This window comes from Drosophila grimshawi, unplaced genomic scaffold, assembly GCF_018153295.1.
Source record: "Drosophila grimshawi isolate 15287-2541.00 unplaced genomic scaffold, ASM1815329v1 contig_44, whole genome shotgun sequence".
NCBI lineage: Eukaryota > Metazoa > Arthropoda > Insecta > Diptera > Drosophilidae > Drosophila > Drosophila grimshawi.
The window spans coordinates 20,849,332-20,863,657 of NW_025063240.1; the positions used below are offsets into that span (position 1 = coordinate 20,849,332).

The 14,326-nt window shown below is 41.0% G+C and overlaps 2 protein-coding genes across 2 annotated transcripts; one reads left to right on the forward strand and one right to left on the reverse strand.

The window, feature by feature from the left end:
- Positions 1 to 1,528: 1,528 nt before the first annotated feature.
- On the forward strand, positions 1,529 to 14,287 carry LOC6557224 (arginine kinase). The gene is made up of 2 exons (XM_001983416.3): positions 1,529 to 1,551; positions 13,025 to 14,287. Exons 1-2 carry the CDS (start codon positions 1,532 to 1,534, stop codon positions 14,196 to 14,198), a joined length of 1,194 nt encoding a protein of 397 aa, XP_001983452.3. The 5' UTR covers positions 1,529 to 1,531; the 3' UTR covers positions 14,199 to 14,287.
- LOC6557210 (1,2-dihydroxy-3-keto-5-methylthiopentene dioxygenase) lies at positions 11,894 to 12,813 on the reverse strand. The gene is made up of 5 exons (XM_001983417.2): positions 12,648 to 12,813; positions 12,502 to 12,579; positions 12,323 to 12,450; positions 12,172 to 12,265; positions 11,894 to 12,112 (listed from the first exon to the last, which is right to left on the reverse strand). Exons 1-5 carry the CDS (start codon positions 12,768 to 12,770, stop codon positions 11,987 to 11,989), a joined length of 549 nt encoding a protein of 182 aa, XP_001983453.1. The 5' UTR covers positions 12,771 to 12,813; the 3' UTR covers positions 11,894 to 11,986.
- Positions 14,288 to 14,326: the final 39 nt, after the last annotated feature.

Sequence of the window (14,326 nt, forward strand, 5' to 3'; positions counted from 1 at the left end):
TACCAACGCGTCGCAGTCGCCGCTATACTTTGACTATTTTTAGGCTTTGCGCTTTACCTTTCATTTTTTTGCTTTTAATGTTGGCAAAACATCAAAACAAAAAAAAAACAAATTGAATGCTACATGAAAATGAGAACTGCTCTGGCACGCCTGCTGCGACCCCGCTGCGCTGACCACTCCACTAAGAATAACCCCAAAAAGTAACACGTAAAAGGTAAGCAGCGACGCGAGCAGCGCTGTCAGCGTTGACGTCAAGCCCAACAAAAAAAAAACGCAAAGGAATAACAAAACCAGTTAGCCAATACTCACACACACACACAGCCATATGTATATAATATACACACCGATGCAGAGACACACACACATTTAATATTCATTATAAATGCGACACGGTAAGTGCCAAAAACGTAAGAAAATATCATCAAATACACATTCATTCAATTCTAAGTGGAGATTTCAATTTCATTTGTAATTATAATGTGAACATCGCAATGACTATTCACAATTATTTATTTGATGTACACAAACTTGAGATAGTTTAATATTGCACAATTGACCAAATTGAAATGTAGATTTTCATTGCATTTGATTATTTATTTTTCCAATATAATAGTATACAATTTTAGAGACACACTTGTCATCATTTATGTCATTTTTAACCTTGAACTAAAGCAATCCAACTCACACCCGAACATACAAATTCAGTGTGTACATATTTATTATGTATGTATGTGAAGCACCTGTAATGATAGCTTTGCACGCGTTTTTTCACTGCTAACTGCATGTTCACAACACTGGTTAAGCGTTTGGCTGCTTGACTTATATACATACATATATACATTATATATATACATATGCATAGCATATAAAAATAAATGACACCGAAAAGAGAAAACATTTTTTCTAGCGCTTTTGCTGCTGCTGCTGCTGATAAGCGACGAAAGGCAGCACTTACAAACAAGTATGTACATACACACATGCACACACACATATATACGTGCATGTACATAAGTATACATGTGTATGTATGCAATTGTTCACACAGCTGCTTTATAAGGCCACCGCTGCTGCTGCTGATGATGGGCTCCCATATGATTCACAGAAGATTTACGATTGTTTATTAGTACACTTTAATGTTTGTATGTATGTATTTGGCTTGAATTAAAAGACTTAGTGTTGGGCAATGCCAACAAACTAATTTAATAGCTAACGTTACACACACAGACACACATACATACATGTACATAAATTGACAGACTGCAACGCTTTCTACTGCTGCCGATCGAAAAGAAAGAAAGAAATGATAGCAAGAAGAAGAAAATACAACTACATGCTACTTTATTGTATGGTCTTTTTTTTTGTTCTTGTTTTTTTATGCGCTGTTCTTATTTTGCACTTAATGACGTGTAACCAACGCGCGCGTGTGTTTACATTTGTGTGCGTTTCTATGTGAGCATATATATATATATATATGTATGTGTGTATATCCGTTCATACGTTGGTATGTGAGTTTGCTGTGTGCAAGAGCGAGATGCCACACGAAGTAAACAGGTAAAAAAAAGGCAAGCCGAAAAAAGAAAACAACAAAAAGTAGCTTTGCCACTTTTTTTTTCTTTTTCATTTTGCTCTTTGCTGCTTTTGTTTTGCGTGAAATTGTCAGAAGAGGTGGAAGAAGATGAAGATCGGTTATTGAGTAAATTGACATTGCAGGCAGGCAGGCAGCCAGTTGTTGTTGTTGTGAATGATAATCATAATTATCCAACGTCAGTTGACGACCATGAAAACTTACTCAAAAAATAAGTAAAGAAAGATCAATGCAAAATAATAAATGCAAATTGCAGCGTTTGCTTAATTTGCAACTTTTTGCTTATACATATATACTGAAAATATCTATATATATGTTTGTTTATATAAAAAAGGCCACACACTCACTATTTGGCTTCCTGAGCATTCTTTGCCTGGCGAACGAACCGCGACGCAATTACATAAGCACGAACAATGCTTAAATACACACACAGACACACAATTACATAGATTAAATATATATGTATTTGTACATATATAGATGAGGAGGATGACAGAAACAAGGAAGTAACAAGCACAACAGCAACAACAACAAATGCAATGCCACTTGAAACTTGTCTACGGCTAAATAAATGTAAAGTGGCAACACTATCTCTGTCTTCTTTGCGCGGTGTGGCTACCCGCAACACAAGGGTAAAAGGGTTCAGGCGGTTTGTCGGCGAGTTGAACGGTTTATAAAAAAAAGTAAAATCAAATAAGAAAAAAAAAACTTTAAAAAATTTCAACGTGCCAACAGCAGCAGCAGCAACAGCATCTAAAACAACAACAACAGCAGCGCGACTCATTTAAACGGTCAATTGCCTCAAGCAAAAAAGGCAAACATACGAATAGAAGAGAGTGAGCGAGAGAGAGAGTGAGCGAAAGCGAGAGCGAGCGAGGCAGCGAGAATACAACGAAACACAAAACGAAAAAGAAACTAAATGAAATTGAGTAGCGATTGTTGTTATTGTTGTTGACTTTGACTAGGCTGCAGCAGCAAAGATGTTAAAAATGTGTTGGAATACAAAATTTAATATCTCGCTTCAAAATGAGAGCAGCACACGCATAAAAATATATATAAACACAACACACACACACACAAATACACATGCCATGCATATGTAAGAAAAAAATAATTATTGAATTGAGTATAAAACGGGCAATCAAAAAAAACTTTTGCACAGACACACAACCAAAAAAAAAAAGCGAAAAACGTGCATAAATTAGCCGAAGTAAAAGAGAGAGCGAGAGCGAGCGCGAGCAGTGACCAAAAGAATAAGTGCCATGAGTGAGAGAGTGCGAGCAGCAAAGGCATAGATATGTATGTATAAATTTAAATGTTTGTATGTGTGCGTGTGTGTGTGCTCGCAAGGGCAATTATAATGTACACTACACATAAACAATAATAAATTAAATAGGCACCAAAATAATAATAATAACAGACAAATGACAAATGCAACGTGTATGTGTGAATAAACAATGGAAAAGAGCAGTCAGCCAAAGTGGCAACGCCATAAGCTAGTTGTTGTTTCTTTTTTCTTTCTTTTTTTTTGTTGACAGCTACAGCTGTGTAGCTATATGTTTGTGTGTGTGTGTGTGGGGGGGGGGGGGGGAAATTCACCTCTCACTCTCGGCCTGCACTCACCACACAACAACAACAACGTCAACCACCAAAAAAAGCTTCGACAAGTAAAGTGAAGGCAGCCAAAAACTTTTCTTACAAGTTGCTATATGTATATAATGTACTTATTTCTATATACATTTGTATATATGCGTGTGTGTATGTGTGCTGCTTATGTACCTACTGCTTGAGTGAGTGTTTCTAGGCAACCGAGAGGAGCCTGTGCTCAAATTTAAAGTTGCCCTTAAAGCTGCCTGCCTGCTTCTGCCTGGGTACACTTTTCTATCTATTCCTCTCTCCCTCCCTCTTTCTTTGCTGTGCAGTTGCCCATTTGCCGACTTAACGGTTTTTCTCTGCTTCTTGGTGCTTTTCATGCTCTGCTTTGTAAAGGGTTTCATAATGCCACAATGAGAATTTGTAAGGCATTTAAGTTAACAAATTCTATAATTAATATTATTGCATAAATAAATAAATAGCAGCTTGTAAAAGTATCGTATTTTATTTGAACTTTCGGCTGCCTCCAAAGAGACCTTTTCTTCCACATTTTTTGTGTTTTTTTTTTTTTGGTTTTTGCCTTTTGCCGTCGCCCTAACAAAAATGTGTATCTAGAAATATTTTATGCAGCAGGGGAGGAGCGGAAGAAGCAGCAGCAGCAGCAGGCACATCAATAGCAGGGGCCGCTCTTTGTTTGTGTGAGTGTGTGTACCTGCATGCATATGTAGTACATAAGTGTGTATATATATTTTGTGTGTGTATACATATATACATATATAATAGGCGGTGTCAAGACACATGTCCACATAATTGCCAAACGCGCAAAATCGAAGCCAAGTTCCAAACACACACACAAAAATACACACAAATATATATACACACATACACACACACACACACACACACACTCACACACATAGGCAGTCATGCAAAACCGTTAGCGCTCTCGTAGCCTAGTCACTCACAGCTAACCCTACACGCAACCACACCCCTAACCCCCAATTCCAATCCCAACCCACCACTCACCACCCTCCTACCACCTACCACCCCCCACATTCCCACCCGCAAGCAACACACTTCAGCTGCAGGTACAGTTGCGTTTGCAATCCGTAGTCACTGGAGTAGTTTAGTTAGTCGTAGTTGTAGCTGCTATTTCATAATTAATACGCAGCTTCTGTCGAATATTTGAATTTCTATTCAGCTACCTTAACCCCAAACCTCCCACTCCCCCTCTCCCTCTCCACCGTTGGGCTACGCTAATTGTCCTGGTGTATTTGGCATTTGCATTAACATTTCGTAATATTAATGGCCAAAACTGGGCACCCGGAACAACTGTGGCTAAAACTAATTTCCTGCTGCAGGTTAAACCAGCCAGCAGCAGCAGCGGCAAACGACATGTGTGGTTGGGTGTGTGTAAGTGTGTGTGCGTGTGTGTAATAGGAGGTAGTTGCTATATAATATATATGTTTATAAGTGGTTTTAGATATCATTTGGGTAATGCACTTTATGGTGACTAGCGATTGTTTGTTAAAGTCAAATGATTGACAAAGGTTTAATGTGATAAATAGTTGATAAGAAGATTGTATTGCTTTATAAAAACTTATGATTATAATGGAAACTTTTGCAGGAAAGGTGTGTTCTATAAAGGCACTACTTGCAACAGAACTAAATCATTTTCAAAAGAGTTATTTATTGTTAAAGTCGTTAGTTATTTATTGCCTGTACTAAAAGAAATATGCTTGAAATATTAAGGAAAGATATAAATATCTATATGAAAAATCGATGCAGCAGTTCTGCTTCCGCTTGGGTTGAGGAGACTGAAGCCTGATTTCCTTACATAATTATAGCCAAACTCTCCGATACACAATCTGGGAAATTTGCCAATCCACAGGAGTAATTTAACTGAATTCGGATGTGATTAAGCCAAACATGGCTCAAGGGGAACCTAAACTAATCGATATGAAAAATACATAAATCAAATTTAAGTTTATATATAAATAAAGCTACTTTAAATCCCCTTCCAATCCAAGCAACAAATCTGGGACCATTTTGCACTTAAATATCTCCAGAGATCTTTTAAATATTTCTTATTTTCTTTAATTAAAATATAAAGTACAATTTTATATTCTAAATTCATTTGAACTTTGTATTTTTTTTATGTCGACTTGACTTCAGTTGATGTTAAATAAATATATATGTATAAAGCAGACTTAAGTAAAGTTATTGTAAAGCGATTCAAATGTTAAAGGGAAATAGTAAAATAAAGTTCCAATAGTGCAAAAGTTAGTGTTTTGAGACATGTTGTAGTTCGTTTTCAAGCAGACTGAATATGCTTCAATAAATGTGTGTTGTGTTGTGTTGTGTTGTGTGTGTGTGTATCTACACTACATACACATGAGCATGCGGAAGGTGCCACCCCTCAATTTGAAAGGTTTCCCATGTACATACATGTATATATATAAATATATATGTGTACATAGAGTACATATGTCGAAACTGCAATAGCAATTCTGGATTGTGTGCATTACAATTCGAAATTTGCATTTCGTTGTGTGTGGATTTTGTTGTCGCAATTGTTGTTGTTGTTGTTGTTGCAGTTGTTGCGTTTCTAAGCCAACCATAGAAATAGAGAGAGAGAGAGAGAGAGAGAGAGAGCATACAACCAAACTATACAAACAACCCCCAGCCCATAACACCCCCAACCATTACCCTGGGAGAATGGAGCCTGGGCTGTGGCCCTGATCCGGGCTTGGGCGCACTACCGTTATAAAACGCCGCCCACGGGTCGTAGTTCAAGCATACACACACAACACACACACTCACTTAGATACAATGGGTAAAATACGAGCAGTGGGATATCATCGCATAGATTACGCAACTATTGCACACAACAACCAAAAAACAACCCCACCAACACTGCTTCCCCCACCCAACCACCCACTAAACTATGGCCGGTGGGTCCACCCCCGTGCCTCCGCCGGGCCATCTCTGCACTCTCACTCGCGACACATTTGTGCTACTCCAAAAAGCAAAAAAGAGGGACAACGACCAGCGGACCAAAACCACCCACTTCCCAACCACCCACTCCATACCCCGCCACAGTTGCTCTTGCAACAGAATCCACTCAAGCAGAACAGAACCAACCAAATAAACCACCCAAGCCTGGCCGCCCAATGCTGCAATGCTGTCCGCGTCGCAGTCGCCGTAGGCCTTCTGTCGGATGCTGCCCCTACACATCAACACCAGCCCCCTCCCTTCACTCACCACCCTCGCCATCCTCCCCCTCTCCGCTACTATTGCAGCTGCTTCGTTTTCGGCACCGAGAGGAGTCCCGAGTCCCGGATATTATATGCATACTTGAACTATGCGAGAGGAAGGAAGCGCAGCAGCAGTTCGGGCAAGCCCAGTTCCATCCCCCATCTCTCCTCCCTACCATCCACCCAGCCACCCCCTTTGATGTTTTGTATATGTATCTCTATCTGTATCCGCTTTTGCATGCTGTAGTGTGTGTGTGTAGCTCTCTGTGTGTGTGTGAGGCAATTTTATGTACACATGTACACAGCTGTACCCCCAGCAACAACAACTGATCTGTGTGTGTGTGTGCGTGAGTGGGTGGCTTTCTGTGTGAGTGTGTTTTTGTCTGCGTCTGTGTGTGTGTGTGTGTTGCCCGTGTTTCGGGCCACTTTACAGCCACAGAGCCACCAGCCAACAGCCCACCCACTGTACAACAATGCAAAACGTCTGCATTTCAACTAACGCCACATAAACTCAACCCAAAACACAAAAGCAACTACAACAACAACGACAACAAGAGTCATAAAGTACAGTGGTCTCTCGTTAATAAGAATACTTATGGAAAGTAGAACTCAAACCTAGGCTTAAACAGCTAATTTGGTTTTGCTCAATATTAAAGACTTATTCACTGCAACTAATATATCTTTATAATCTTTAATCTTGATAGGCATTGTCAAAAACTCCAAAGAATGCGGAATTTGAGTTTTTAAAATTACAAAGCTAAAGACCATTTTTTTTTAGCTCCAAGTTTAATTCAACTAACTAACTAAATAAATAATTAGAATTTATTGGGCGAGTTGAAATAAACTGTTAGACTAAGCTGCTGTCATTTACTGGCAACCACTGTACGCATCCCACGCACCTAACCACCCCTCTCCCCATCTCCCCACCTACCCTCTCCCCTTTGCCACCCTAGAATCCCTTTCAGCTAATGCAGCAGCAGCCGCACTGAGTTTTAGTTTGCTTTGCTTTTGCTGCCGAAAAACTTTCGATACATAAGCGGTGTAGACAGCGCCTCAATCCCCCAGCTCCATACTCAACCCCCATCCACATCCCCACCCCAAAGCAAAGCAGCTTGCCTTATTAGGAAAATCAATAAACAAACTTGGGCGGCTTTCAAAAGACACCGACAAATTTGTGTAAAGTTTTCCTGCACTCATTTTCAATGTTTCGCATTATCTCCTATGAAAAGAAATTAAGGTATATATTATATATATATATATTATATACATATATATTGTATAAATAAATATATCATGTCTTGCCATCGATTTTTTCAGTCAAAACGCAACCCACTCAACGCTGTGGCCACCCAGCGCCCAAACACCACCCACCCAGCTCAGCCGCCCCATCACCCGCGTAAAGCATGCCGCCTCACTTGCACACACACACACAGCGACGTTCTCTCACTCGCTCCCACTCCCTCGCTCAAAAAGCAAAAACTGAAAAAATGCCATAAAAACAACAACAGCAAGACGAAAACAGCGTAAACTGTCGAGTTGGGCATGAGGATGAGGAGGGGGAGGTGCGGCTTGCTGTGTGTCGTGAGTTTTGAAAAAGTCAACAATAAATTCAGCGCTTGGCAGCACTACGACAAATGTATGGCCGAACTGACCCTTTACAACACTTCATCGGCATCTTTGCCCATTCTCTACCGCTTTTAAGCAACCAACCACCAACCACCCTCTCCACCCCAATACTCTGTGATCGAGCACACTTGACATTTGCTATCGATAAAAAAGTAAAAGCAAAAGCAAAACAAAAACGATAACGGCGTTGAATTAGGTTCAAGTTGTCACCAAATTCGAAGAATTCTAAACAAAATATACATATAAATAGGAGTGAGAGAGAGAGCGACATATTAAAATCTTGTTGCTGCTGGCGTGGGGGCCGTTACTCTCGCTCTCTCTCTTTCTCTGTCTTGTTCGCTCAGAAAACGAAATCACTTAGTGGATCGCATTGATGATTTTTGTTGTTGTTGTTGTTTCGGTTTCTGTTGTTGCCATTCGGCTTTGGCTTTTGTTTTAGTTGTCAACAATGGCTAAGCTACATGTGCATATGTGTTTGTGTGTGTATGTATGCATGTCATATATGTATACATGTATATATATATATATTTGTGTGTGTGTAAACATATGTATGTAACTCGACGAAACCACCGCTGCATGCAACTATTGAAGCATGAACATGCAATTTATGTACACACATACATACATACACACACATGTACAACTACACTACTAAGCGACTGTACTTTTCATATAAAGTCCACTACACACACACAAACACACGTAGAAATGCAAGCACACACACACACACAGGCAGCCATATACACTAAAATAACCCCCAAAGCCCACCCATCAACACCCCCCACTCCATCTCCCATTGACCCCCTTCAACTCTCTTGTTTAGTTTTAGTTGCGCTTTAAACTGCATTTTGCTGTTGTTGTTGCTGTAAGTCTCTGCACATGGAGAGAAGCTCGTGTGAGTTATCGTACATGTGTACGTATATATATGTATATACATACATGTATATATGTGTTTGTTATTTCAACAATTCGTTTGCAAACAAGTGCAAAGCAGATTGGCATCTCTCGGCAAATGCATCATCAGCTGCATTCAACTTCAACCAGAAACAAAAGAAAAAAGCCAAAAAACAATCATAACCTAAATAAGAAAATTATTGCATAAAGAGATGCGAGACAGTTTTCTCAATAACTCAAAGCAGATGACAGATGTGTGTGTGTGTGTGTGTATATGGGTAAACAGGTGCGTAGCATGGCTCCACTTGAACATATTCGGTTGCTACACCCGCCGTATAAATTCAACACACACACACTAATGCAAGCGATACCGATACCGATGCCGACGCAACGACGACTAGAAAATGCGGGTCTGGGTCGTCATCGAGACGAGAAGGAGACGGCGAGTATGCGAGAATGCATGCACATAAAGAACGCCAAAATAAGTTTAAAACTAACGACAGCCTGCGTGTGCGTGTGTGAGTGCGAGTCTGTGAGAGAGCGGCCAGCATAAAATGTGACAAGAGTGTGAGAGAGCAAGTGAATATATACGTGTATAGCTACATGTGTTTGTATGTGTGCGTATTTTGGAGCATGCAACTTTTCGTACTATTGCCAAATGCGTTCGTTAGCTCTGCGTAAATGCGGAAAAGAGAGAGAGAGAATTGAAAATGTGGGAGGGGGAAAAGCAAGGCAGCGCGTGCAATGCGAGTGAGGAGGCTGAACGACACGACAAGTGCATGCGTATGTTTGTATATATATATATATATATATATATGTGTGTGTGTGTGTGAGTGGTCATTTTGCAAAGTTTTCAAGTGTAAAATGCAATGGATTGCAATTAATAAGCTGCTTTCTCGCTCTTTGCATACCAAAAATGATTTTCTTTTAACTGCGCTCAAAGAAAGTTCATTAACACAAATTTAATAAGCGGAAGGCGCCCAAAATAAGCGTGGGCGCTCATTCATAATGACGCCAATACACGCAATCTCTCCCCCACCCCATCCTCACATTCACATACACCCACATCTGCTTGAGATATGGCAACCACAAAACGTGTGTGTGTATAGAGATAACGGCAACCCCGTCGCCAAACATAAAAACGTAACCAAGCGACAAGCTGAAAAAAAATAAAATAAAAGAAAATAGTAGCCGCAGCAGATAATAAAAGTAAGCGCCTAGCCAGGCAATGGCGTCACTGAGACGACAACGCTGCCTAACAACAACAACAAGACAACCAACCGCCTACCCTACCGGAAAAAAAACAACACGGTAAAAGCTGTAAAAAAAAAATTGTCAATATAGAAAAAAAAAAAGTCGTACGCTAACAACAGCTTGCAAAATAATGTGCGCGAGTGTCGAAGAAGCCGCTCACGTCGACGTCGACGTCAACAGCAGCAGCAGCGACAGAGGGTCTTTTTTTTTTAACGAGCCGAGTGACAAGCGCACACTAGTACGAGAACTCAATACACACATACAAGCAGACACACACACACACACACACACATACCACATGCACACGCGACGCAGACGCCGGCCGCAGCAGCAGACCGGTTGAGGTTAAATTGGATAGGGGAAGCAGATGCGATGGGTACAACACGGGGAGGGGGATGGGTAGGGGGCAGGGGGTAAACTGGCTGGCTCTGTCAAGGCATACATATTGAATTTTTCTTCTTCGACGTAATGAAAATTTCAGCAGCGTGCGAATGGAATTCAATGTTCTTAGTTTTTTTTTTTTTGTTTAACTTACCGCACAGAGCAAAATGAGTAGAAAATCCGTTAAACTGCTCGTTGTAGATGTTGGCGCTGCTGCTGGTGCTACGGCGTCGACGCTGGCGTCCAGCCTCTTGGAATTTATGCTAATTTCCCAAAAACTCACACACTCACGCACGCACTCACTCACACACGCACGCACACTACGAGAAGTGCACAAAAATTGTACAATTTTTGGCTTTTTTTATTGATGGGAAATTTCACTTTTTTTTGGTTGGGATTTGTTAATTTCCTTTTATTTATTACTTGCACACCCGCCTCTTGCTTACGTATGTATATGTATATGCACGTATGTGTGTGTGCGCCTGCTTATTTATCTGCTATATATGTGCACACATACACATGCACATGTAGCATTGACGTGTACGTGTGTGTGCGCCTTTTAACACTAATACACTTGCAGAAAGGCGCTGCTGCTGCGTCGTCGCTGGCCGCTCTGCTTCTGGTTTGCCTTCTACGGCTTTCCAAATATTTTTTTCTTGGACTCTTTTTTTCTTTACCACGCACACAAATCGCGTTTAATAGTTTTATATTTTATTATATTGCACGTTTGTTTATTTGCTGAATACAATTAATTGGCATATGATTTGTTTACTATGCCGAATATATTGTATATATTTATGTATGTATGTGATAAGCCTCACAAACACTTATGCATATTCAATTATATACACATACACAACTCACATACATACGCGAAGAACTTGGGACACATTACACAGTGTGTGTGTGTGTGAAACCTTTGCAATTTATGTTATTGCATTACACCTGTAACACTCGCGCTCTGTATATATATATATATCATAATTTTGTTGATTGATGTTAGCTTTGTTTGTAAACAAATCACAAAGTCGTAATTGTAAAATAATTTTACGCTGATTTTGTCCGACAACGTTTCAGCGCGTCCAACCCGCTCGATGTTGTTTTTGTAAATGTTGCTTATACATTTAAAATAAACGCAGTAATATGACCGCTCGCGTTTCAAATGAAAAATACCAACTTTTGCGGTTTGTCGTTAAATATGCCGCAGCAGTATCGATGCCTCATGTTGTTGAACTGTGAGCGCAATGTTAGGAGAGGAGTAAGAATGCTAGCTTATGTCCTCTGTAAAACTTTGGTTCCTTCGTTCAGTTTAGTAACTCGCACTGTGAACTTTTTAATTGGTTAAAATAAACAAAAACAAGTATATTATTTACATTACATATATAGGTAAATGTTATTAAGCTTTGCTCAATTGGGCGAGATCCTGCAAGTAGGCCTTGCGACAGTCCATTTTATCAGCCGGGCGATTGTGCGGCATCCAAACAGGTTCACCAATAAAATAACGACGCGCTTTTATATAGTTCTGTGCATAAGAAGAGGGATATTAAACAATAATATTAATATTATTATTAGTGTACACACATTGGAGTCGAGAGTGAAACGATGATAGATTCCCGCCGGAATTATTATCAAATCCCCTTTGATCACCTCGATGCGCAACCAGTTTTCCTCGCCACTGCAAAAGTGAATACCGATTTAACAGTTTACACCGCTGTTATTATTGCTTACTCACTCGCGCACATCAAAGTAACCGGAACCATCGAGCACCAGTCGAATTTCCTCATCTGTATGCAAATGTTCCGTATAAAATGACTTTAGCTTGTTGAGATAATCCGGCAGGCACTGCTCCGAACAGGTGATCTGCATGGCAATATAATCAGTAATTGTTTATACTACTTATACTGCACAAACCTCATCCTCGTAGCTGTAGCCGCGTTTGCTGCGCAGCTCAATCAGCTGCTTATCGTTCACATAGTCGTCCGCATTGATCTAGAAAAGGGGGAGGGGGTAAACGGCAGATAAGCGCGACTTTCGTCAAGGTTGCTCGTTGAGTTTACCTTAAAGTATTCCACGCCGGTTCTTTTATAGAGCGCCTGCATATCCAAATATTCAGCTGGCTGGCGTTTGTGTTGCAAACGCTGATCGCTTTCATCGCTGTCCATAAACCAAACCTGCACCATCTTAAAACAATCAGCCTTTGGCGAGACGCACCAAACGAAACGAAACTGAATGTATTGGCTCGCAATTGATCGTTGAACTAGTTCGTTCTTATTGTTCACTTGAGCTGCTACGTTAGTTTTTGTGCACAACATAGTCAGCGTTGCCACATCGCTTAAAATAGCTAACTCAATGCGGACATTCCATAATTTTACTTGACAAAATTTGAAATTTTCGGTTTTTTTTGTTGGTTTTTTATTCAAAATTTTATTTTCAGTAATTTTATAATTATGATATCGTTGACGATGCGCCGGAATATGCCGCTAACAGCATTGACCAGATGCCTTTGCAGCACGTGTGGCAACGTCTCCAAAGAAGTTTTGGAACAATTGGAGGTGGGCTATAAAAAGTTGATGAAATCCAAATCGAAATCGCTGCTAAAGAAGCATTTAACCAAAGAGATTTTCGATCGACTCAAGTGTAAAATGACGCCAAAATATTGTTCGACGCTGTTGGACTGCATACGTTCCGGTCTGTGTAGACACGAATCGGGCGTTGGCATCTATGCACCCGATCCGGGAGCATATAAAACATTTGCCGAGATCTTTGATCCGATTATCGAGTCCTATCACACGGGCTTCAAGCACACGGACAAACATCCGGCCACCTGCTTTGGCTATGGTTCTGATTTTCCCAATCTGGATCCCGAGCAAAAATTCATTGTCTCCACCCGCGTGCGATGTGCTCGATCCGTGGAGGGATTCCCCTTTAATCCGTGCCTAACGAAGCGCAATTACAAGGATCTGGAGTGTCTGATCAAGAAACCGTTGCGTGCCTTGTGCAACGAGCATGCTGGCTCGTATCACACGCTCGGCTGCATGGATTCGGATGATATACAGAAGCTGGTCGATGCCGGGCTGCTCTTCAAGGGCAAGAATCGTTTCCTCAAGTCGGCGAATGCCCTGCGCTACTGGCCGACGGGTCGTGGCATCTTCATCAACAAGACGTGCACCTTTGTCATCTGGGTGAATGAGGAGGATCACATTCGGGTCATTGCGCTGGAGAAGGGCGGCGATTTGGGTCGCGTTTATGAACGGATGATTGTCGGTGTCGAATCCTTGGCGCACTCTTTGAAATTCAGTCGTGACGCTCGTCTGGGCAATCTCACGTTTTGTCCCACCAATTTGGGCTGCACAATTCGCGCATCCGTTCACATTAAGCTGCCGCTGCTCGCCTCCAACCGTCGGAACTTTCTCGAACTGGCCAAAAAGCATCATCTTCAGGTGCGGGGCACTCTTGGCGAATATAGCCAGGCTCTCGGCGGCATCTATGACATCTCCAACAAGCGTCGCATGGGTCTCACCGAATACGAAGCTGTCGCCGAGATGCACAAAGGGATCAGTGCTCTGATTGAGGCCGAGTGCGAGGAGAGCAGAAAGACGAGGAAATAACTCAACCCTCAACTTATTATGATCAATCACAGACTACGTTGTTCATCAGCCAAGTATCAATAAATTGGCGAACGCTCATCATATAAAAATTGCCCATTTGATTTTTTTATTTGTAGTTACAGCTAGTT